The sequence below is a fragment of the Talaromyces marneffei genome, chromosome 4 (genome assembly GCF_009556855.1).
Source record: "Talaromyces marneffei chromosome 4, complete sequence".
NCBI lineage: Eukaryota > Fungi > Ascomycota > Eurotiomycetes > Eurotiales > Trichocomaceae > Talaromyces > Talaromyces marneffei.
Genome location: NC_072351.1, coordinates 1,577,196 through 1,599,463, shown reverse-complemented (window position 1 = coordinate 1,599,463; position 22,268 = coordinate 1,577,196). Strand labels below are relative to the sequence as shown.

Genomic DNA, 22,268 nt, shown 5'->3' with positions numbered 1-22,268 from the left:
CGTGGGTCGTTTAATTGGCTGGGCTGGAGAGAAAGGGGGAAACTGCGGCGAATGGGCCAAATAATGGCGGCAAATGGGCAAGAGCGACCCTGCTAGTTGCGTGGGGCAGTCGGACGTCCACGCACCCAATAAGGCGCCTCCAGGGCGTACCCATAGTTAATATGTAACTTAGTACGTAGTTAGCATGCTGTGCATTCAACATTGAGGAGCTAGCCCCTTGGTCTCGAGACTCGCAGTCTATCTCTCGCTGGAGACGGAGTGCCAATTGACATTCATTCTCTAGATTATTTGTATCCGCGCCTCGGTAAATGTCCAACCCCTCGATAGCGACACCGCACCATGGAGAGAGACGAGATGGGCAATAAGATGGCCCCGCACCGGCGGTCTGAGAGATGCTGAACATGAATCGAAACGCCGCTGACAAGGGAGACACTTAAAACATTTCGGCACTGACGACATACCAGAGTCGAGTTGGGCGTCGGCGTGATGTGGATTTCCCGTGCGAGATTTACAAAGAGCTCTGGCTTTGGATATTTGCGCGAGTCATGTTTTTAAAGAAGGGGCTTGTAGTTGTCAAGTTATACATGGCTCCCACATATGAGACATCGAAGGATACGGATCAGGAACCGGAACTCCCGTTGACCAAGAAGATCGTATGGATCCCTTGAACGGAACGGTAGAACTGAAGGTCCTCGGGAACCTTGGGTCAGGGAGAAGAGGGAGGCTCTCTATAAGAGCGCGTCTACTCAATGGCGATCTGTTTATATCAATGAAGATAGACGATCATAGCCTCTCAGCACAATAAACCAGAAACCCGATGGTAGTTCATTTGCTAAAGTCGCTGTGCCATTGGATACTGAGCATGTAGACTGTATAGACTGTATATATGTGTATGTCGAGGCGGTGGCAGAACGACTGGTCATATTTCGTCATCATTCAGTTTGCGATAGTTAGGTTACCTCGGTATCCCCAACCTCACCACGTACATATCCCACGTCCACTGCTAGTCTGCAGTTGATTCGGCTTTGTATGGTATTTTACGCGCGGCTAATGAGACGGCATACATACTTCAGGCGACTTTACTCATATGCACTTGGTTGCTTGAAACATTCAGAGAATAGTTGAGTGTCGAACTGCGGGGAACAGACAGCAGATCAATAGTTATATATATATATACAGCTGGATCCTAGAATCACCTATCAAACAACCTTGGAACAATGGCACCGCCAGATAGAGGAATCCGGATTGCAATTGATGTATGAGAACTTACCTCTTCTAGTATTGCGTACTTAATTGTTCCTTTCAGCAGCAACTCTTGTTTATATGTATTGTGCTGACCAACAATGATAGCGGGGTGGCACTTTCACCGATTGTGTCGGCAACCCAGGTACCGGGAAATTGGAAGACGATATCGTAATCAAGCTACTATCGGTCGATCCCGATAACTATGATGATGCACCCTTGGAAGGCATTCGCCGGCTTCTTTCCAAGTTCACAGGTCGCGAAATTCCGCGAGGCGAACCTCTTGATACCTCCCAAATCGAAAGTATTCGAATGGGCACGACCGTGGCAACGAATGCACTTCTCGAACGGAAAGGTGAAAGAATCGCTCTCATAGTCACAAAGGGGTTCAAGGATTGCCTGCAGATAGGAAACCAGTCTCGTCCGAAAATCTTCGATCTGGCAATCAGACGCCCCGAGGTACTATATGAGAAAGTCATTGAGATTGATGAACGGGTAACTCTAGAAGACTACGCCGAGGATCCGAAAAGGACAAGAACAGAGACACAGACCCGTGAACAGGCATCATCAGATGCAGAAGTAGTCCGCGGCATCTCATCGGAGGCCGTCAGGATCCTGCAGAGGCCAGAAAAGGACACCGTGAGGGACCAGCTTCAGCAACTGTACAACGATGGTTTCCGTAGCATTGCCGTCTGTCTCATGCATGGCTATACTTTCCCAGACCACGAGGCATTTGTCGGTGAATTGGCCCGAGAAATTGGATTCGAGCACATCAGTCTGAGCCACGAATTGATGCCAATGATCAAGTTGATTCCACGAACAACTTCTGCCTGTGCGGATGCATATTTGACACCCACAATCAAGAAATATATCGCGGGGTTTCAGGCTGGCTTTGAGGGTGGACTGGGCGCAAAGTCTGTGCAGAATAGCAGTGGCCATAAAAGTGCACGCTGCGAATTTATGCAATCAGATGGTGGTCTTGTTGACGTTGACCAGTTTTCTGGTCTTAAGGCTATACTTTCAGGGCCTGCGGGAGGAGTTGTTGGCTATGCTTTAACCTCTTATGATCCCGAGACGAAGATCCCGGTCATTGGATTTGACATGGGTGGTACAAGTACCGATGTCAGCCGGTATGGAGAAGGAAGATATGAGCATGTCTTTGAAACCACCACTGCAGGAGTGACCATCCAGTCACCACAATTGGATATCAACACCGTCGCTGCCGGTGGTGGTTCCCAATTATTCCTCCGTAATGGACTCTTTGTTGTTGGCCCTGAATCTGCCGGTGCCCATCCTGGTCCCGCCTGCTACCGAAAAGGAGGCCCATTGACTGTTACAGACGCCAATTTGTTCCTAGGAAGGCTTTTACCTGACTTTTTCCCCAAGATCTTCGGCAAGAATGAGAATGAAGGCCTGGACGAAGGTGCTAGCCGTAAGAAGTTTGAGGAGCTCACACAACAGATCAACGAGGAATTATGCAAATCAGACGAAGATAAGATGACTGCTGATGAAGTGGCATACGGTTTCATCAAGATCAGTAACGAGACGATGACCAGGCCTATCCGTTCACTCACTGAAGCTCGAGGCCATGACACATCGAAACACCGTCTCGCCACGTTTGGTGGTGCTGGTGGTCAGCATGCCGTAGCGATTGCCGAGGGTTTGGGTATACGACAAATTCTTGTACATCGATACTCCTCTGTGCTCTCGGCATATGGCATGGCTTTAGCTGACGTTGTGGATGAAAGGCAGGAGCCAGAGTCTCAGATCTGGTCTACTGGTGATGTGCAACAGAAACTGAAATCTAAAATGGACGAGCTAAAGAGTAAATCCGAAGAGAAACTCCGCGCCCAAGGCTTTGATGATAAGTCGATAGTGTTTGAAGAATACCTTAACATGAGATATAGAGGCACTGAATCGTCGCTTATGATTATCAAGCCTACTCCAGAGGAAGCTCAAGAACTTTACGGAGGAGATGAATGGGCGTTCGGAGAAGCCTTTGTCAAGCAGCATGAGCGAGAATTTGGGTTCGTTTTACCAGACAGAGACATCATCGTCGACGATGTCCGAGCTCGTGGTATTGGTAGAAGCTTCCAAGGATTAGGCAAGACCGTTGACCAACAACTACGAGAAGCAAAGCCTCGTGACGTCGACAGCAAGAAAATATACCAGACTAAGAAAGTGTTTTTCGAGGGAGGACGTCTTGATACACCCATCTATAAACTCGACGATCTCGAAGTCAATGACCGCGTGAAAGGACCCGCAATCGTTGCCGACAATACGCAAACAGTAGTTGTGACTCCTGGGGCTACTGCTCTGGTCACAGAAACACATGTGGTCATCAATATTGGCGAAAGTGATGTTCTTGGTGTCAAGGCCGACACCAGTGGAGTTGATCCTATTATGCTGAGTATCTTTGGCCACCGATTCATGGCCATTGCAGAACAGATGGGTCGTGCTCTACAAAAGACGAGTGTGAGCACAAACGTCAAAGAAAGACTCGATTACTCATGTGCCTTGTTTGACTCTGATGGAGGGTTGGTTGCCAACGCACCGCATCTTCCGGTGCATTTAGGAAGTATGTCAACGTGCGTGCGAACTCAGGCAAACATCTGGAGAGGGAAGCTTAAACCGGGAGATGTGATTGTCTCCAATCATCCAGAATTTGGAGGTACTCATCTTCCGGATATTACTGTGATTACACCTGCCTTTGCTGGCGAGGAAATCATTTTCTACGTAGCGTCTCGAGCGCATCATGGTAGGTTCTGCGAAGTTCTCTCCCTTTTTTTTGTAGGTTCCATGCTAATATTAATGTGACAGCCGATATTGGAGGCATTCTACCCGGAAGCATGCCGCCTCACTCCAAAGAGCTCTACCAAGAAGGTGCTGCCATCAAATCAGAAAAACTGGTTTCAGAAGGTCACTTCAACGAAGAACGTATCACAGAGCTCCTTTACCACGAGCCAGTCCAGTATCCGGACTGCAGTGGCACGAGATGTCTTGCGGACAACTTGAATGATCTGAAGGCACAGATAGCAGCAAACCAAAAGGGCATCAACCTGATCACCAGTCTGATTGATGAGTATGGACAGGATGTGGTGCAACATTATATGATCAAGATTCAGGAGAATGCCGAACTCAGTGTTAGGAATCTGCTCAAGGGTGTGAGCCAGAGATTCAAAGGTCAGGATCTCACAGCTATTGACTACATGGATGATGGCAGTCCCATCAAATTACGAATATCGATTGATGCAGAAGAGGGAGCGGCTGTTTTTGATTTTTCGGGCACTGGTCCTGAAGTTTATGGTATGTATACATGCATTGAAGGGCAAAGAACAAAGACTAACGAGTATATCTTGACAGGAAACATCAATGCACCAGAAGCTGTTACATATTCAGCGATCATATATTGCCTAAGATGCCTGATCTCTGAGGACATTCCGCTCAACCAAGGATGTCTGAAGCCAATCAAAGTCCACATCCCCAAGAATTCTTTCCTGTCACCTTCAGAAAGTGCCGCCGTTGTAGGCGGGAATGTTTTAACGGTAAACCTTTTGCAAACTCAGCTGCTGTGCGAGGATATGATGCTAATTTTTTAATGCAGAGTCAGCGAGTCACAGACGTAATCCTGAGATGTTTCAATGCCTGTGCGGCCTCGCAAGGAGATACAAACAATCTCACCTTCGGCTTTGGCGGCAACGTATCCGGCTCAAAAGCAACACAAGGCTTCGGATACTACGAAACCATAGCCGGAGGCAGCGGTGCCGGCCCCGACTGGGAAGGCACATCTGGAGTCCACACACACATGACCAACACTCGAATCACCGATGCCGAGGTCTTTGAGCGACGGTACCCAGTCATATTGCGTGAGTTTAGCTTACGGCCTGGATCTGGTGGCTTGGGACAGCATTGCGGTGGCGATGGTGTTATCAGAGATATCGAGTTCCGAATCCCAGTCCAAGTGTCTATCTTATCGGAGCGAAGGGTATACAAACCCTATGGCTTGGAAGGAGGCGAAGATGCACAAACAGGCCATAACCTGTGGGTTCGAAAGATTCCCAAGAAGGACAAAGACGGAAAGGAATTTAAGGAAGATAGGATCATTAACTTAGGAGGTAAGAATAGTATCAAAATGCAGTCTGGGGAGAGGATTGTGATCATGACGCCTGGAGGTGGTGGCTGGGGTGTTCCGGGAGAGCAAAGTAGAGCCCAGAAGAAGCTTGATGCGCGACATGCGTGGAAGGGAGGTTCGATTGCGAACATTTTGGCGACTCAGGAGGCGAGCATTTAGTTCTAGAATGTATATAGACTAGGCTGGATGTGCATAGATTGATTGACGACCAGATGATTAATGACTAAGAAAGAGAGTGTTGACCCCTTGAAAGTATTAATTGATCTAGCTATGATCAAGTCGTGATTTTTTGAGTGGACCCGTCCATCTTGATCGCAGAATATGTGAGCCAGCCACATAAATCCGATTGCATAGATCATCCTAGAAAGTAATATCTTTCTCTGTACCTCAATGCTCGAAACATAGTCACAGTTTGACTGGCAACTCTTTGGTACAGCGAGTATAATTTTGAAGCACAAGACACAGAAGACTAGGTGGAGAGTCCATATCATTCTGTATGGGTCACACTAAGAGACAGACTCAGGTCGACAGATCGTAGATTTAGGATTAATTGCAATACAATCGATCCCTTCACTCATCATTTTCATCTTCATCACTTGTAGTGTCGATATTCTTCTTTCCGCTTTCAGGTTCTTCTTCATCCTCATCTTTATCCTCTGACACTCTATTATATGCGGGTCGAGGCACCGAAATACCCTTTGCAGAGAGCACCTGCTCGATATCGGGAAGAAGACTGATGAGCGCATTAAATTGGTCAATTGGGAGCGATATGCCCTAAATCAACGCAAACAGCATAGAATTAGATCGTTTCCCAGACATAAATAGATGGGAGAGGGAGGATACCTTCTTCCCAGGAAGTGACTGCCCATCCTTCTCATAATACTCTCTAATACTGACCAAACTCTTCCCTCTGAATTCGGAAATGGTGACTCTGCGCTGACTCGAAAGATCCCAGTATACGTCGCCATTTGAGTCTGTCTTTTGAGTTGATGATGATGCGTCTAATAACGATCCCTTGGTTTTTGCTTTCTTTGCGCCGCGACTGTTGTTATCGTCGACGACGAAGCCGTCGTCGGATTGGTATTCGCTAGAACGCTTTTTGGATTTGAAGGACATGTTTTTGCTCGCGTATGTGTAGTTGGAAGATGGTGGAGTTGATAGGATGAGAGAATTGATGAATTGGCAGGGTAGTGTCCGTAGTGAGGTGAAATGTATTTGAAGTTGTGGTGGAAGCACATCACGGTAGCTAAGCTATTTATTTGAGCCTTTGAGGAACATGTGATTTAGCTTATCTTATCTTATCGCCTTTGTGGAGTACCCCATACATTACAAAATGCGATGTTGTGGAAATAACATAACTGCCATGTCTAATAAATATAGAGAATAATCAAAGAATCACGGCTCTCAAAGCTTGCAGTATGAGAGCAAACATGAATCCTCGCCCAACTTCCTCAATCTGAAGACAATCAAAGACCTTCCCCAGGGCTTCTCCAGATGCTGCTGCACCCATTACGCTCATCAGGGCTTGAGGCATACCTCTCTCAATCAGCAGCTTTCTCGCTTCGTCCTTGAGCTTGTCGCTTTCTTCCTTGCTTAATGGAGGGGGCCAAGCTTTCATCTCTTCCTCTGTGGGCAGAGAATTTTCTCGGATTTTTATAATTTTGGCAGCAATCGCTTCGTCCGTCGTGTTGGAATCAATCATTGAATCTTGTACTAGAACACGGATCTGTTCCAAATGTGGATTGCGCGGGCGTAAAATATACGCCTTGGCCGCATTGAGTAACGTCTTTCGAAAGTTCCAGGCAGAAGATAATGTATATAGTTCATTAATGACTGCGAAGATAAGCTCAACGGCTACGCGAGTTTCGTCTTCGGTGATGGGATTTTCTGAAAGCTTTGGGCTTGTGCGCGATTGGCCAATGCTCTCCTTTCGATGTTTGACTGGGGTTTCCCCTCCCTCTTGTACTTGCGCAGGATCATCAAGGGTTTCAGAATTTGCAGTATCCTTATCAAAAGTTGTCGCCTGTATCGGAGAGGCCGTGGATGATCTAGGGCTAACTAATCCATTTTGTGGGTCTTGCGCAGAGTTCTGCTCTGTGGATTGCTCTGCAGTGGGTTCCTGGTTATCTGAATCTGCAGGTGTCTCGATTGGAGTACTAGACGATTCGCCGGCTTCCTGGTCGGTGTTTGTCGGGCTACCCAGACCTTGAGAAAGATCTTGTGGTGTAGCCTCGGGTGAACGTTCCTGGATCGCATTAAGAGAGTCGCTTGAGCCAATAGTTGAGGGGTTCTTCGATTCTCTCGATGTAATATCCAAGCTCTTTCTATTCCTGTTAGCACCAGCGAGAACTCCAGTCACTCCTTCTAACATGGCTTTACCACCCCCTGCAACTCCCTTGGGCGCATTCGACAAGACACCCAACATGTTCTTCCCCATGTTCTCAAATGTGCTTGAGGCACGCAGGTTGAACCCCGCTTTGGTCGGGGCTGTTTGGCTGAGCTCGGTATCTTTATCAAGAAACCGTCGAAGGCGTTCAGTCTTGGCGAATTCTCTATGTTCCAGTGCATCCCGGAGATATCGCTCCAAAGCCTTCGCCAGCGACGACTTTGTTTGGTCACGATAACTAGGTAATACAGGATGGACGTCCAGGAAGGGAACATGATGGTATCTGGACAAGGTTGAAAGACCTTCGTGCAGATACTCAAAATCTTGATACTTTCTGAAGATCATCCAGCCCGGGTACCGCGTTGAAGCAGGTTCTATCTGAAGCATATATTCAGTTGTCGGCTTGGCTTTTATTGCCGTTCTATCGCCAGGCATAGAAACATCATCAACTATGACAGAGGCCCCATAGAGAACCTGCACAGCATCTTCCACTTCTTCTCGAGTACCGATGTTTGTTGTTCCGCCTAAGCTATGCTCCTGGCTTACAATCTCAAGCAACCGCTGCGAGGTTTCTTCTCGGTCTTCTTTTGACAGTTTTTCTTCAGTGGAGCTTGGCGCAGTTCCCGGTAAACTTTTACTAGACAACTCCCCGTTCTTGTTCTCCTGGGAAACGTTCTTTGATGGGATGGTGACATCCCTATTGGACTTCGGTAAAGTAAGGGCTTCCTGCTTGTGATGCGCAGGTCTCTTTGCTTTCACATCAGGCACGGCCATGGCTAAATCCTGTGATGCGTTTCCTGCGATCCCTGATAGAGCTGCCATTTCACCCTGCGAGACGCTTTCAAGTCCGGCATCGATCGCATTCATAATCTGCGGTTCTCCTTCCCTCAATAGATGAACAATCCAACCATTGATAAAGTCTGGCTGTGAGCAGCTTTTAACAACTGATTCAAGGATAACGCCGGCAAATACACCGCGAAGGAATTGTTTCAGCGTATCGCAGTTATAAACAGAAGGCTCCAAGAAGTTGAAGAGCACATCATCTGCAACCATTTTCAATTTCTTCTGCTGTTGATCTATTGACAGCACATTGGCTAAGTTACTGTCTGGGTACTCTCTCAGGTAATGCCTCACATGTTCTTCGGTCGACGATGAATCGGAAGCTGCCTCTTGTAAGGCTAGGGATAACTCGTTCAAAAATACGATGATCATGGAACTTGAATTGGTAACGAATTGAAGAAATGTATCCGCCGAGCGTTTACGGGTCATATGTGTCGATAGCGAGTTCACAAATCCGACAATGATTTTTCTGCAGGAAAGGGGGAACGAATCGTCGGCGGGTAATATAGGCTTGTACCAGTGACTGTACTCAGAGGTTAGCTGTAAGGCCGCAAGGCGGAGAGATATAAACACTCACAGCACGTAGTCATTCATCATAGAATCTATTAACTCCGCAAGAGCAGCAGCAGTTGCAGGAGGGAACTTGGATAGATCCAATGTAGCCGTATCCCCATCAGCTGTTGCAGCTTCGGCTCTTTCCTGATCTGCTCTCAGGATAGCTTTCTGAGGTTTCCAATCGAGAAGTCGAGAAGCGACTTCGATTCCAAGCTCTCTTCTTTTGGGAGAGGAATATAAAGCAACGCCGCCTCCTTCATCTCCTGCGCCCCTTTCTGCGATGAGCCCTAACCAGTAATCATGGAAGAAGAATCCCGAAACTAGGCCGATGAGAAGGAGTCCTAACCTCCCGAGGATGAGGTATGTGAGAAGCGTCGAAGCGCCGAGTATCCCAAGGAGCACAGTATTGTCGGCCGTCTCGAGAAAGCTCAAACTCCACTGTCCGGATAGCGATGAGAACGTTTCTGTACTTTGCGGTGCCGTCAAATCGGTCTTTGATTCTGTGCTGGCGTCATCAGCTGCGGAGGTTTGGACAGGTTGTCTGTTTTCCGAGGTAGGTGAAGAAGCAACAGCTTCATCCATAATAACTATCTACATTGGCAGCTAGTCAATCATAGATGAAAGAGATCGCCTCACTCGAAATTGTTTGATATTCTGTGAGCTGAGGGACCGAGGCAAGCAGGCGGGGAGGAAGCGGAGGAAGCTGGGAGTCGTCAATGTCCATCCTAGAGGACGGACGGCAAGTGACGGATCGTCTCAGGTGAAGCTTATACGCGTGCCAATAGGACCCTGGACTCCAGATCATAGACTACGCAGTTGACGAGATTGCACGACACGACCCTCTATATTGTAAATAATAATAGCAATGTAACTATTTCTAAGTCTAGATATGTATCGTCTTCTCATTTCCTTGCCTCACGTAAGAAGCGGAAACGCAAGGTATCTAAAGCATATTGGACGAAATTCCTCTCCGCGATCCGAGTGAATCCAGCAATCAAAGAGAATGCGATCATGCTAGATGCAAAGAAGAAAGCGGGTTTGTAGATAAATATCGTTATCCACTTGTTATTGTCTTATGTACTTGGTATGAGAACCTTGCGCAACTACACTGAGCTGGCCATCCTCACCACGTTTCGAGATCTCTCTTCGAGTTCAATCGGCGAACCGTAACTTGAAGTCTGGCGCGAACTACGCCTTTGCTGGCTTCGTAAATTTCCACATCTTCCAGAAGGAAGTTGTATATAGGGCTATTTTGTTGAGTCCTGTTCTAGACATTAAGAACATTCTCAAGTGCGGTAGCCATGTCATTGACTTGTCGGATGTTTTCGAGGTGTGGGTGGAAAGGGAAGAAAAACAAAAATAAACGAACGGAAAGAAAAGAAAAAAGTTCAGTGGCTCCGCAGTCTACTACCGAGACTAGGGTTATAGGACTATCTAGGGTTATGATGCTGCTACCGTTCCTAAGAATGATGAACAATAATAAGAGCGAAGAAGGCATTCATTTCCTCGGTCATGGCGCTGTGTAACAAGAAATCTGTATAGATAGTACGGTAATGTCTATCGGACGATACAGGTCTATCTCTCTACACATCTTTCGTCCTGTGATGTTGCATCAAGAATTTTTCCCAAACGCAATGCTCATCTTTGGCGTTTTCTTCGCATTCTTGATAACATTTGTGATAACATGAAGTGACTAACGTCCTCGTCCGCCCAGTAACTCAAATGACTTGCAATACTCGCGATCAGTGATATATCAAAGACGCCCCTAAATTCAAGTTGATGCAATCAATATTTCTTCGATCAATGTTCGGGGAGTGAAACAGATGGTTAAAACTCACTCTTGAATGTTGTAGTCCACCCTGCCATTGGAATTCAGAGCGCGGACTTTGGCCTCTTCGGTCCTGATCTTTCGAGAGCGATCTTCAACGTCGTCGTTACTGTCTCCAGAGACACTAGTTGTATCACTCCGCCTCGCTTTTTGAAAACCTTCGTACAGTGTTTCCATTCCTGGATCTATAAGAGTTGGGAATTCTGATTCATGGCCGGGTACTTTGGAGACTGTCGGGTTCATCTCCGACGTCGTCGACTGCTGGGAAGCAGTGCGGGAATGAGTCGAGCCTGATGGTCCATCGGACTGTATACCCAAGCTACGATTTAATAGGCTGCTTGCAACGCCAGTTGTAAAATTCGTCCAAAGCGATCCCACGCGAGAACTGATATTTGACAAGCTCTGCCCAGATGCTGTCCAAATGCTTTTCTTCACAAACGGCAGAGGCTGAGGTTTCAAAGCTGACATCGCAGGAGTAATCAGTGGTTCGAGGCGGTAGCTAACCGGGTCGGAAGGATGGAAAATATTGTATAGTTCGTCACATTTAGGAGAAGACACACTTGGATTCAACTCGAAGATTGCCTGTTCCATTGGATCGCCTATAGGCGGAGCCGCTGCGCCAGGGCTGTGAGATAGGGCCGAATTTCTCTCAATTGAGCCCTTTTCGAGCGATCTTCCCGCAATCGTTTTCGCCTGCAGCATCTGGAATAGTGCAAGCGGAGAGCCAAGGCAGAAGAATTCCTTGCAGTCGAATTCCAGGGGATATTCAGTCGTTGAGCCGTGTGTGCTGCTCTTCTGAACCTGCCTTTTCCACATTTCTTCAAACCCTGTCGGATAACGTTGTTTTTGACGACAGAGGATATCAAACATGATAGCACTTCCGAGAGAATGCCCACATAGGCTGACCGAACCTTTGAAAGATGGATTACGAGCCTTGAACAACTGAAATATCCTATTACACTCCCGCTGTACAATGCCCATGATATGCTCTCGGTACCCACTTTGATACAAGAGGACATCCATGGCCAGGTCTGAGATCAGGTTGCGGACAGCAGGCACACCTTCCAATGTGATATCAGCCAGGCTAGGGTATTGTTCTTCTTCGGAGGACAAGCTATCAGGGTCGGCAAGGTCGGCCTCTTTGCGATTTTGGCGCAAACCCTGGCGAGGAAAGTCTAGGAGATATCTCCAGCATCTAATATAATTGTCAGAAAGTCGTCAGAATGCAAAGTACAAAATATTGGGAACTAACACTGGGAGAACTTGTACGCGACAGTTATTCTTTGCATCCGAAAACTGTGAATTGAGCATCTGCAAGTCAGGCGATGCACCATAAACTGATTTCATGGTCTTTCTCAAAGTGTTGACATCGGAAATGAAATTGATGCTATCAAGTCTAAGCCCCAGGCGCTGGCCAATTCCATGGGTAACTAGAATGAGGTGATCGATCTCTCTATCTCGCTCTTCACCATCTGTCTCTCTGGCGTCTTCCATTTCCTGTTCTTCCTGTTTTCTCACCTCTTCTTCAAGTTCAGCAGTGTCTCCGCTCTCACCATTGAGAGAAGACATTTGACGTTGTAACGTTGCTCGATGGCCGGTTGACAAGACCTTGGATTTTAGTCCCACCGACTCAACTCCATGAGGGTCGTTCGACGTAGTAGATTTGTCCTGGTCTGACTGAGGAATCTCTTTTCCCCCAGCACCCGAAACCGTAGCTAGAGTCACCGATGATGGACTCTTGGATGGCACGGCTTTGGTGTCTGCCGAGTCTTTCTGGGCCCCTTGCTCAACATATCCTCTCACTACCTTTGTACCTCCCACAGCACCGAATCTCTGGTAGACAGTACTGCTAACGCGGGACATGAAATCGTCATAATTCAACCAGGCCACGGTTGAATCTTGGTAAGTAACGGTGCTATTCATGTATGAGCCAAACAGACGATAAACGAGCAGCGACTGATGCGAAGCGCCAGGCCGGCCCTGACTGTCTGAGCACTCTCTTGTCGGTTCGTCGTCAATATTTTTGGCTGTCATGCCATGAACCGGATCCGGCTCTTGGATGGGCAAATCCGCTTGAGTTTTTGTGTCTTGCAGCGTAGTGGCTCCTGATGCCGGTTTGCTCTGCGAGTTCTGGAGTTGCCATGGCTTCATTTTCAAGTAGCCCTCTTCGAGTTGAGTAGCGAGGTTTTCTTCGCATGGTCTGAGGATCGAGCCTTCTTGGAAGAACCACGTTCCACGTCTCACTTCATAGATAGGCCCTAACCAGTACACAGGTCCTAGTTCTCGCTTCTCCACGTCAACATCATACAGGTAGTCCTCGTTTACCGGGACCTTGACTGTATACTGTGTCTGTTCGTTCTCTTTTGTATTATCTGGGACATCCTTTACTTCTTGCTGAAGGAGTTGCTGGAAAGCTTTCTCGATCGACTGAGAATCTTTAATATAGAAAGGAATGAACTTTTTCGCCGGGGGAAAGGGCTTAGGTGGCTCTTTCTTCTCCAGACTGGTGAACGCCGGCTTCGATTTTGGCGTATCTACGGCGTAAAACCATCTCGTTTGCAGTGGCGGGCAATCAGGCGGGTATCGCAGAGAACTCAGTCGTTTCTTGTGGGATGTGACATGATCCTGTCCTGATCCTTGCCTCAAAGTGTCTGTATCCGAAGCATTATCGGATCCATTCTGAGGTGTTGAGCTTCGAGTTGTACACCACGGTGAGATCGATTCGAGAAATGATGGCTTCGGGTCCGTAGTGGGCATGATCACCCTTTGTAGCCTCGGAAATCGTGGTAGACGAGCCAATTTGTCTGCGATTGGTGTTCAAAGCTAAACGTACTCAACTGAACTGTGACCGATGTTGCGAGGCAACAGCTGGCTGGACTCACTAGCTTGACTGCCTCTATCCTCTCAGATACCTATGGGAAATTGTCGGGATGTTTACCGGTAGTCATCACTCGTGATTCTGAAAGCAAACCAAACAAGACAGAAAGGTGGCCAGACTGGCAGCCACGTGAAAGCACGAGTAAGTAGACATAAAACATACAAACTAGTATCTACCCCACTCGAGATGATGCTCCGGAGTCTGGGAGCTGCCCTCGCAACCAACAATAACGTTAATAGGCTTAATAGCACTCTCAGCGCGGCTACGTCATCGATTGGATTGAGTTAAGCGGTTTCTCGGCGTACGAAAAATAGCCAGCAGAAGGCAATTGCTGGGTTCTGCGAGTATCGCAGTGATTCTATTGTACAACACCTTAATATGATTTCTCTTTGATATGATTGTCTGTAATTACTTGAGTAACCTCATTTGAGAGCAACACCACAGTGTGGGAGAAGGAAGGAGGCCGGCGCTGTAATTGGCAGGCGCGACCTGCCCCGCCAGTCTCTTTTGCAGGCTTCGCTCCTTCCTTGCTAAAGTTCGCCCACCTTCCACCCGAAGTTCGTCCTTGGCACCTTCCACGGGTCCGCTGCAAGTCTAAGCCTTCTCAGCCAGCGTCATTGGCGATGCTAGGCGACAACATATACTACCTCCACCTACCTACATACTTTCTCCCTTTTCATGATTTCTCGTTGTGGCCACTCTTAGGCAATATTGATATCTTGTCTTCCTTTAATTGACCTCTTCCATTTTTTTCTATTCTGTGAACTTTCTCTTCTTCCCTCCAGTGTGGTTGACTTGAACTTACCCCGCCTTGTTTGGTTCGTCATCCAACGCGCTCCTTGCGAATTCGACCACGGCAAATTCGCACGATGAATTTTCTCAAACTTCAAAGGTATGCATTTATGTATTGACGCGATTTGTTACACTGTCTCATCCTATGTGTGCTGGTGCTTGGGTGCTTACAATGATCTAGAAAATACCCGGAGTTTCCGCAAAGCGAACTGTTTGGTTTACAGGATGCTTTCCGTAAGCTGGATATAGATGACAAAGGCTACCTTGATGAGTCGACAGCGATCAAAGCAACCCAGCAGTCTGAGCGCCAGCCCTATGATGTGGTGAGAGCAGCTCTCAAGGAGGTGGAGCTCGACAGCTCACGCCGCGTGGAATTTGAAGACTATGTCGATGTATGGTTGACACTTCATGAATACACTCTCTGATCCGGGATTACTAATTAATTCCCGAAGCTCATTTCCAAGGTCCGAGGAGCCGGTGCAGCACCTGCCAAAGTACCAAATCCAGTTCAAGCAGCCAGCCCCGGTGCAGGCCCTGTCAGCGGCTCTTCTCGCCATGTATCCAAAGGAAGCATCGGCGGCAAGATCCACGTCCAAGGCTCATCCGCAAACGTGACACATACAATCAATGAGGACGAGAGAACCGAATTTACGAGACACATTAATGCGGTCCTCGCCGGCGATCCAGACATTGGCAATCTTCTGCCTTTCCCAACCGACACCTTCGAGATGTTTGATAAATGTAAGGATGGCTTGGTCTTAGCAAAGCTTATCAATGACAGCGTGCCGGATACCATTGATGAACGTGTCTTGAACAAACAGGGCACCAAGATCAAACAATTGAACGCCTTCCACATGACAGAGAATAACAACATCGTTATCAACTCCGCAAAAGGCATCGGTTGCTCAGTCGTCAACATTGGAAGCGGTGACATTATTGAGGTTAGAGAACATTTGATTCTGGGTTTGATTTGGCAGATCATTCGTCGTGGTCTCTTGGGAAAGATTGACATTAAGCTACATCCCGAGTTGTATCGGCTGCTTGAGGAGGATGAGACTCTGGAGCAGTTCTTACGACTACCCCCTGAGCAGATCCTGCTTCGGTGGTTCAACTATCACTTGAAGAATGCGAAATGGGAACGAAGGTGAGTAGAAGAACTGACTGCTTGTTACTAAGTCTATTCGGTCTCTGAATTTTGTAATATAGGGTCAACAACTTTTCCACCGATGTCAAAGATGGAGAGAACTACACTGTATTGCTTAACCAACTTGCACCGGATCTATGTTCTCGATCACCTTTGCAGACAAGAGATCTGTTGCAACGCGCCGAACAGGTCTTGACCAACGCGGAGAGGTTAGATTGCCGCAAGTTTTTGACTCCGACATCACTGGTCGCTGGTAACCCCAAACTCAATTTAGCCTTCGTTGCCAATCTTTTCAACACTCACCCTGGTTTGGACCCTATCACAGAGGAAGAGAAGCTCGAGGTGGAGGACTTCGATGCAGAAGGCGAAAGAGAGGCCCGCGTGTTCACTTTGTGGCTAAACTCCTTGGATGTGCAGCCCGCTGTCAACTCCCTCTTCGACGACCTTCGAGACGGCACAATTCTTCTTCAAGCTTACGACAAGGTTATCCCTGGCAGTGTCAACTGGAGACATGTCAACAAGCTTCCAGCTTCTGGTGGAGAGATCCTCCGCTTTAAGGCGGTGGAGAACACAAACTACGCAATCGAACTTGGAAAACAGAACCGCTTCTCCCTCGTCGGTATTCAAGGTGCTGATATCACTGATGGGCAACGAACATTGACATTGGGCTTGGTGTGGCAGCTTATGCGAAAAGATATCACGAACACTCTATCCTCCCTAGCACAGCGATTGGGCAAGCGTGAAATCACGGATGCCGAAATGATTCGGTGGGCTAATGATATGTCACAAAAGGGAGGCGGCAAATCGACTATACGCAGCTTCAAGGATGGGTCTATCGGCACCGGTATTTTCCTTTTGGATGTCTTGAGTGGCATGAAGAGCAGCTATGTCGATTATGACTTGGTTACCGCGGGACGCACTCCTGAGGATGCATATGCAAATGCAAAACTCAGTATCAGTATTGCCAGAAAAATGGGCGCAACTATCTGGCTGGTGCCTGAGGATATCTGCCAAGTCAGGTCTCGGCTTGTCACAACTTTTATTGGTAAGCGAATCATATATACCCAAACTCGCCAGTCATGGATTGAAAATACTAATGTTGTCTATAGGTTCATTGATGGCCACTTTCGAGAAGATGTGAAATGTGTTAGCTTGCCTTTTCTCGCATTTTAACAGCACTTTTTTCTTTGAAAGAAAAGCATAGTTACCCTTGATCTCCTTGACGATTCAGCTTTTAGGTAGTGTTTGATGAATAGCAGTACATTGTAACCGTGACCATATGGGCTATAAAAGACAGAATTCTGTGTTGGTACAATTGTAGTTGTATTTTGTGAAGAGTAGTAATACGTTTTATTTCACACAAGACATGAAGGCAAGAAAACTGTCAAGGGCAAGAGAAAAGAAAAAGAACCTGTAAGTTTACGAAAAGGTATACAGACCCCCAAAGATAACGAAAAGATTTTGATGGCTTAGCGACGAGGGAGAATTTTACCCTTATCATTTGCCGTCCTGCTCGTGGTGGGTTCTGTTTTTATTAATGGCGCAAACAAGATGGACCGACGGATAAAGCGCAATTGATCGCTACAGCAAGGAAATACTTGAGGTAGATAGATGTAGTTGGAACGCCTACCGAGCACCGATGATAAAGAGAATTTTTGGCGCATCAGATTTACTCGGCTGTGTCGAGTTCATCATGACCTGACGTGGGCGGTTCGAGGGCTGATTTTGAGAAAAATTAGCATTCAAAGTCAAAAATAGTTCAGGAGCCTAATGCATCAGTGACAAGCTTACCTTTTCTGTCGTCTCCATTTGTGGCAGTGTCGTGCTCGTCATCACGACGTTCTCGGTCCTCCTGTCTGTCACGATCATCTTTGAGGTCTCGGTCCCGGTCACGGTCATCGGGGCTGCGAGACCGGTCGCGTTCACGCTCGCGCTCGCGATCACGGTCCCGGTCCCGGTCACGTCGGTCGTAGTCTCTGTCACGTCTCTCATCCCTACGAGGCGAGTAATCACCACGTCCGCGGCGAGGAGAGGGAGAACGTCCGCGGCGAGGAGGAGTCCTGTCTCGACGACGGTCACGGCCAGAGTCAAAGCGCCAGGATGCAGATGGAGGAGTGCGAGCCCACTAAGTGTCGGGTTAGAAATGAAAGCGAATTATATGAGCGAGCTGTCCAACTCACCTCAATCTTCAGTAGGTCATCACGACCAATGCGTTTGTTGTGCATTTCATGGTAGGCATCATCTGCATCACGACGGCTTTCATACTCTACGAAAGCGAACCTAGACCGGTGACGTCTTAGTAGATGGTCCCACGGAATAGAACGGTGAATACTTACAGGCGACTGGAAGCTGTCCGTGGTGCAGGAATATCACACCGAACAAGTCGGCCATATCTGCAATCTTCTCGTCAGCAAGTTTCAACCTTGACCTTTGGAGGATCACGTTTATAGGACATATAGAAGTAGTCAACGATGAAATGGAGTAAGTAAAGCGATGGGTGGGAGGAAAGTAGGGTGTTTCGACGTCGTCAGAATCTTTATCGCACTATAGCTAGGGCAGGAGGTAAAAGGACGACGTTTAGGAGCGTAATGAGAACGCGTCACGATTTCTGAAGCCGACAGATCTGGCCGAAAGATACGAGGAGGGGGAGAATGGAAGTCAATCGGGCAGGGGTCGAGGAGGTCGTGGTTGTGGACCATCGGCGGCTGGGACGTACCGTTCGAATTCGTAGGCGAGATCGCGCGCTCGAGTGCCGTGGCCGAAGCCAGTGACGTAGAGAGTTGTGCCACCTGAGCGAGACATGATGCCTTCTTCAGAGAAGTAGGAGACGGCTCTCGTTGGGATGGATGGATAGATGAATGTCGATAGGAAGTCGACTTTGTGTGGAGGACAGAAGAAGACAGAATCAGCCAGTCGAAGCTTTTGGCAGACTGGGCGGCTAAATGCCAAGCTGGGCGTCACAGGTCTTGGCACTTCTATGGGAAAAGGAGTGTGAAAATTACACCTGGTACAGGTATTCTGTAATGGAAAGTAATTAATTCATTACGTAGCCACGCGGCTACTGGAGTACGGAGTACTCTGGCACAAAGAAACTCGGAAGCAGTCCCGTAATTCCAGTACCGTACGTACCACCGACTATCCGGCAAGGTCGCCTCGATCCGTGCGTGTTTCATCTCTGAAGTCACAACTTGCGCGCCGTTTCTGGTTGTCATTCATTCACACACCCTTGTCAAATCACGTCGCGGTCGATCGTCGAATTGTATTATTACGAAGCAGTCAACGTTTCTCTATTACGTTGCGAGCAAGGCATACGGCAGATCAATCCATATTCAACCACACGTCACGAGCTCACTATCGTACAGCTTCCGAAGATTTTAAATACTTTGTGTCCCTGGTTAGGCCCATTTGAATATGTTTTCTTGAACCAGTTGGCAATTATTTTATGCTACGACGTACTTTCTATTTTCCTTCATGGCCGGAATTAGCAGCGACAAGGTCATCTTAGCCGATTCGAAGACTTTTTGAGTTATAGCACCTTAGTTGATCCAGCTTGTCGAACTCCATTGTGTACACACGGCGTCCATTTACAATTCCGGCGTACAGTTCGGTTTAGGAAGGCAGAGTGCTGTTGCGTCGAGGAAGTCGAATCTCATTCCCACACAATGAGCCTCAATCGGCAGGATTCGGCACACGGAGATAAGCTGGGAAGGGATGGCGAAAAACTTCAAGAGTCTTCGCATCCACCGACTCTAGCAAGTGAATATGCGACAGTAAGTCAAAATACACAGAGCTGGAGTTTTTCCTTGCATTTTCGCATTCGACCATATTGTATGGCAAAAATTGCTACGCTTGCCTTTTCTGACGTAACTTCAGAAGCCTGTCACATTACCCTTCCTGCAAAGGATGAAACTCTATCTTTCCGAGCCTGTCGTTGCCGCTTTCATTGCTGGCGGCGTGGCCGGCGCCGTCTCGAGAACAATCGTTTCACCCCTCGAGAGGCTGAAAATCCTCCTTCAAATTCAGAGCGTTGGCAGAGAAGAATACAGACTGTCGATATGGAAGGCATTGGCCAAGATGCGGAAGGAGGAAGGATGGAGAGGTTTCATGCGCGGGAATGGAACCAATTGTATCCGAATCATTCCATACTCGGCAGTGCAATTTGGAAGCTACAATTTCTACAAAAAGGTAATGCGCCTACTCGCCATGACATACAAGTGAAGTGATACTAATGTTTTGTTTAGTTTATAGAAGCAACACCGGGAGCTGATCTGAATCCTATACAACGACTATATTGCGGAGCACTTGCCGGAATCACCTCCGTCACATTCACCTACCCTCTCGATATTGTTCGTACCAGACTTTCGATACAGTCTGCCTCCTTTGCGGACTTGGGCCAACGAAAGGCCGGCGAAAAGTTGCCCGGTATGTTTGAAACTATGGTCATGATGTACAGAAATGAAGGCGGCATGCTTGCGCTTTACCGGGGTATTGTCCCGACGGTAGCCGGTGTGGCACCATATGTAAGTCGGCCCTGAAGGACATTTTGGCAATTTACATCCATCTAACGTACATAGGTTGGATTGAACTTCATGGTATACGAGTCCGTCCGTGTTTACCTCACGCCTCCGGGAGAAAAGAACCCCAGCTCAGCACGAAAACTCCTTGCCGGAGCTATCTCTGGGGCAGTCGCTCAAACATGCACCTATCCTTTGTAAGTCATTTTAAGCTCTAACACCAGAGCCATGTCACTAATTACAATACTACAGTGATGTCCTCCGTCGCAGATTCCAAATCAATACCATGACTGGCATGGGCTACCAATATAAATCCATCTGGGACGCCGTTAGGGTCATCGTAAGTCAAGAAGGTATTCAGGGTCTTTACAAAGGCATCGTTCCCAACTTATTAAAAGTTGCACCAAGCATGGCTAGCAGTTGGCTTAGCTTTGAGATCACACGTGATCTTCTCGTCGGCATGCGGGAAGAGTAGAAATAGAGATACACTAATATTTTGTTTGGAGATACGTATCGAGAACCTGCACACACATATCACAAAACCCATTTGTCTATATCTTGTGATTTAGCATCAATAATCATGATCCATAAAGTAATCGTCTGCTATATAACTACTACTTCTGGCTGGCATTGAATAATTCAGCAATTAGTTAGTTAATTAACTAACTTCAGTTAAATGAGTATTGAATACACAACATTATAAGTAATTATACTAAAAATCAAAGATGAATGTGATAAATACATACTATGCGACATGGCCAATCAGAAGCAGTATATGCTGTCAGCCATTCTCTATTAGGCTTAGTGCCTGTCTCTTCGGCTCTCTCTTTGCTGTAGGACCCACTGCACGAAAGCGTACTAGCGTAGGGCTCAGCCCACACAAACCCGTTCCATCTCGAATTTTAGAGAATCAATCTCATCAGTGACCTTTCGACGTGCGGCAGATACCAACTTGAACGCCAACACCGCACATCAGGAGCCATGGGTATGTACCATCTACAATGGGTTATTCTCTCTACCATGAGGATTGAGCTCTTGTATTATTGATATAGAACGAATGCTAAGATTGCGGCAGGTATCGATTTGGACCGTCACCATGTGCGCAGCACACACCGAAAGGCGCCCAAGAGCGAGAACGTCTACCTTCAGCTCTTGGTGAAGCTGTACCGCTTCTTGGCCCGTATGTCTTCCCCTGAACTCGATGAACGCGCGAAAGAAGAAGAGAAGAAAATTTTGGAACGTCAAGAAGAGGGAAAGATCAGGAGGTTAACAAAGTTTTTCGCTTGCAGGTCGTACCGATGCCAACTTCAACAAGGTCGTCCTCCGACGCCTTTTCATGTCCCGCACAAACCGACCTCCCGTCAGCTTGTCTCGCATCGTCTCCAACGTGACTGAGGAACAGAAGGGAAAGACTGTTGTCGTTGTTGGAACCGTCACCGACGACAACCGCATGTTGACCGTCCCCAAGCTCTCCGTTGCCGCCCTTCGTTTCACCGCTACCGCCCGCGCTCGTATTGAGAAGGCCGGTGGTGAGATCCTTACCCTCGACCAGCTCGCTCTCCGTGCCCCCACTGGATCCAACACTCTCTTGCTCCGTGGACCTAAGAACGCTCGGGAAGCCGTCAAGCACTTCGGCATGGGCCCTCACAGTCACAAGGTACGTAAACAATGGGGAAGTGACTTTCATTGTGCCAGCTTGTTAACGAAAATTTTAGAAACCATATGTGCGAAGCAAGGGTCGCAAATTCGAGCGTGCTCGTGGTCGCAGACGTTCTCGCGGTTTCAAGGTCTGAGGAACGAGAGTTTACTAGAGGAATGGCTCAGACAATCAAAGACGCGGAGCTCAACCAATTACGCCTACATATCTGTACGACTATTGCATTGCAATACTTTATCGGGCTCTTTGTCGGTGGATATCCGTGCTCTAAAAAATTACAAAAAACTGCACAATTGGTGG

General features: G+C 47.6%; 8 protein-coding genes across 8 annotated transcripts; 4 read left to right on the top strand and 4 right to left on the bottom strand.

Annotated features, from left to right (window-relative positions):
* Positions 1-1,217: 1,217 nt before the first annotated feature.
* EYB26_005629 (uncharacterized protein) lies at positions 1,218-5,533 on the top strand (the record flags this gene model as incomplete). Its single annotated transcript, XM_054264913.1, has 5 exons — positions 1,218-1,256; positions 1,351-4,000; positions 4,063-4,548; positions 4,606-4,787; positions 4,847-5,533. The coding sequence occupies 5 exons, from the start codon at positions 1,218-1,220 to the stop codon at positions 5,531-5,533; spliced, it is 4,044 nt and encodes a 1,347-aa protein (XP_054120888.1).
* Positions 5,534-5,944: 411 nt separating this feature from the next.
* Positions 5,945-6,490, bottom strand: EYB26_005628 (uncharacterized protein; the record flags this gene model as incomplete). Its single annotated transcript, XM_054264912.1, has 2 exons — positions 5,945-6,148; positions 6,218-6,490. The coding sequence occupies 2 exons, from the start codon at positions 6,488-6,490 to the stop codon at positions 5,945-5,947; spliced, it is 477 nt and encodes a 158-aa protein (XP_054120887.1).
* A 271-nt stretch (positions 6,491-6,761) lies between these two features.
* On the bottom strand, positions 6,762-9,737 carry EYB26_005627 (uncharacterized protein; the record flags this gene model as incomplete). Its single annotated transcript, XM_054264911.1, has 2 exons — positions 6,762-9,123; positions 9,178-9,737. 2 exons carry the CDS (start codon positions 9,735-9,737, stop codon positions 6,762-6,764), a joined length of 2,922 nt encoding a protein of 973 aa, XP_054120886.1.
* A 1,056-nt stretch (positions 9,738-10,793) lies between these two features.
* On the bottom strand, positions 10,794-13,740 carry EYB26_005626 (uncharacterized protein; the record flags this gene model as incomplete). Its single annotated transcript, XM_054264910.1, has 3 exons — positions 10,794-10,920; positions 10,994-12,178; positions 12,236-13,740. The coding sequence occupies 3 exons, from the start codon at positions 13,738-13,740 to the stop codon at positions 10,794-10,796; spliced, it is 2,817 nt and encodes a 938-aa protein (XP_054120885.1).
* A 990-nt stretch (positions 13,741-14,730) lies between these two features.
* On the top strand, positions 14,731-16,938 carry EYB26_005625 (uncharacterized protein; the record flags this gene model as incomplete). The annotated part of the gene is made up of 5 exons (XM_054264909.1): positions 14,731-14,753; positions 14,835-15,045; positions 15,106-15,797; positions 15,860-16,842; positions 16,907-16,938. The coding sequence occupies 5 exons, from the start codon at positions 14,731-14,733 to the stop codon at positions 16,936-16,938; spliced, it is 1,941 nt and encodes a 646-aa protein (XP_054120884.1).
* Positions 16,939-17,466: 528 nt separating this feature from the next.
* Positions 17,467-18,599, bottom strand: EYB26_005624 (uncharacterized protein; the record flags this gene model as incomplete). Its single annotated transcript, XM_054264908.1, has 5 exons — positions 17,467-17,516; positions 17,589-17,922; positions 17,978-18,077; positions 18,134-18,190; positions 18,514-18,599. The coding sequence occupies 5 exons, from the start codon at positions 18,597-18,599 to the stop codon at positions 17,467-17,469; spliced, it is 627 nt and encodes a 208-aa protein (XP_054120883.1).
* An 860-nt stretch (positions 18,600-19,459) lies between these two features.
* Positions 19,460-20,786, top strand: EYB26_005623 (uncharacterized protein; the record flags this gene model as incomplete). Its single annotated transcript, XM_054264907.1, has 5 exons — positions 19,460-19,567; positions 19,671-19,982; positions 20,039-20,317; positions 20,372-20,508; positions 20,564-20,786. 5 exons carry the CDS (start codon positions 19,460-19,462, stop codon positions 20,784-20,786), a joined length of 1,059 nt encoding a protein of 352 aa, XP_054120882.1.
* A 506-nt stretch (positions 20,787-21,292) lies between these two features.
* EYB26_005622 (uncharacterized protein) lies at positions 21,293-22,104 on the top strand (the record flags this gene model as incomplete). Its single annotated transcript, XM_054264906.1, has 4 exons — positions 21,293-21,296; positions 21,387-21,491; positions 21,601-21,968; positions 22,027-22,104. 4 exons carry the CDS (start codon positions 21,293-21,295, stop codon positions 22,102-22,104), a joined length of 555 nt encoding a protein of 184 aa, XP_054120881.1.
* Positions 22,105-22,268: the final 164 nt, after the last annotated feature.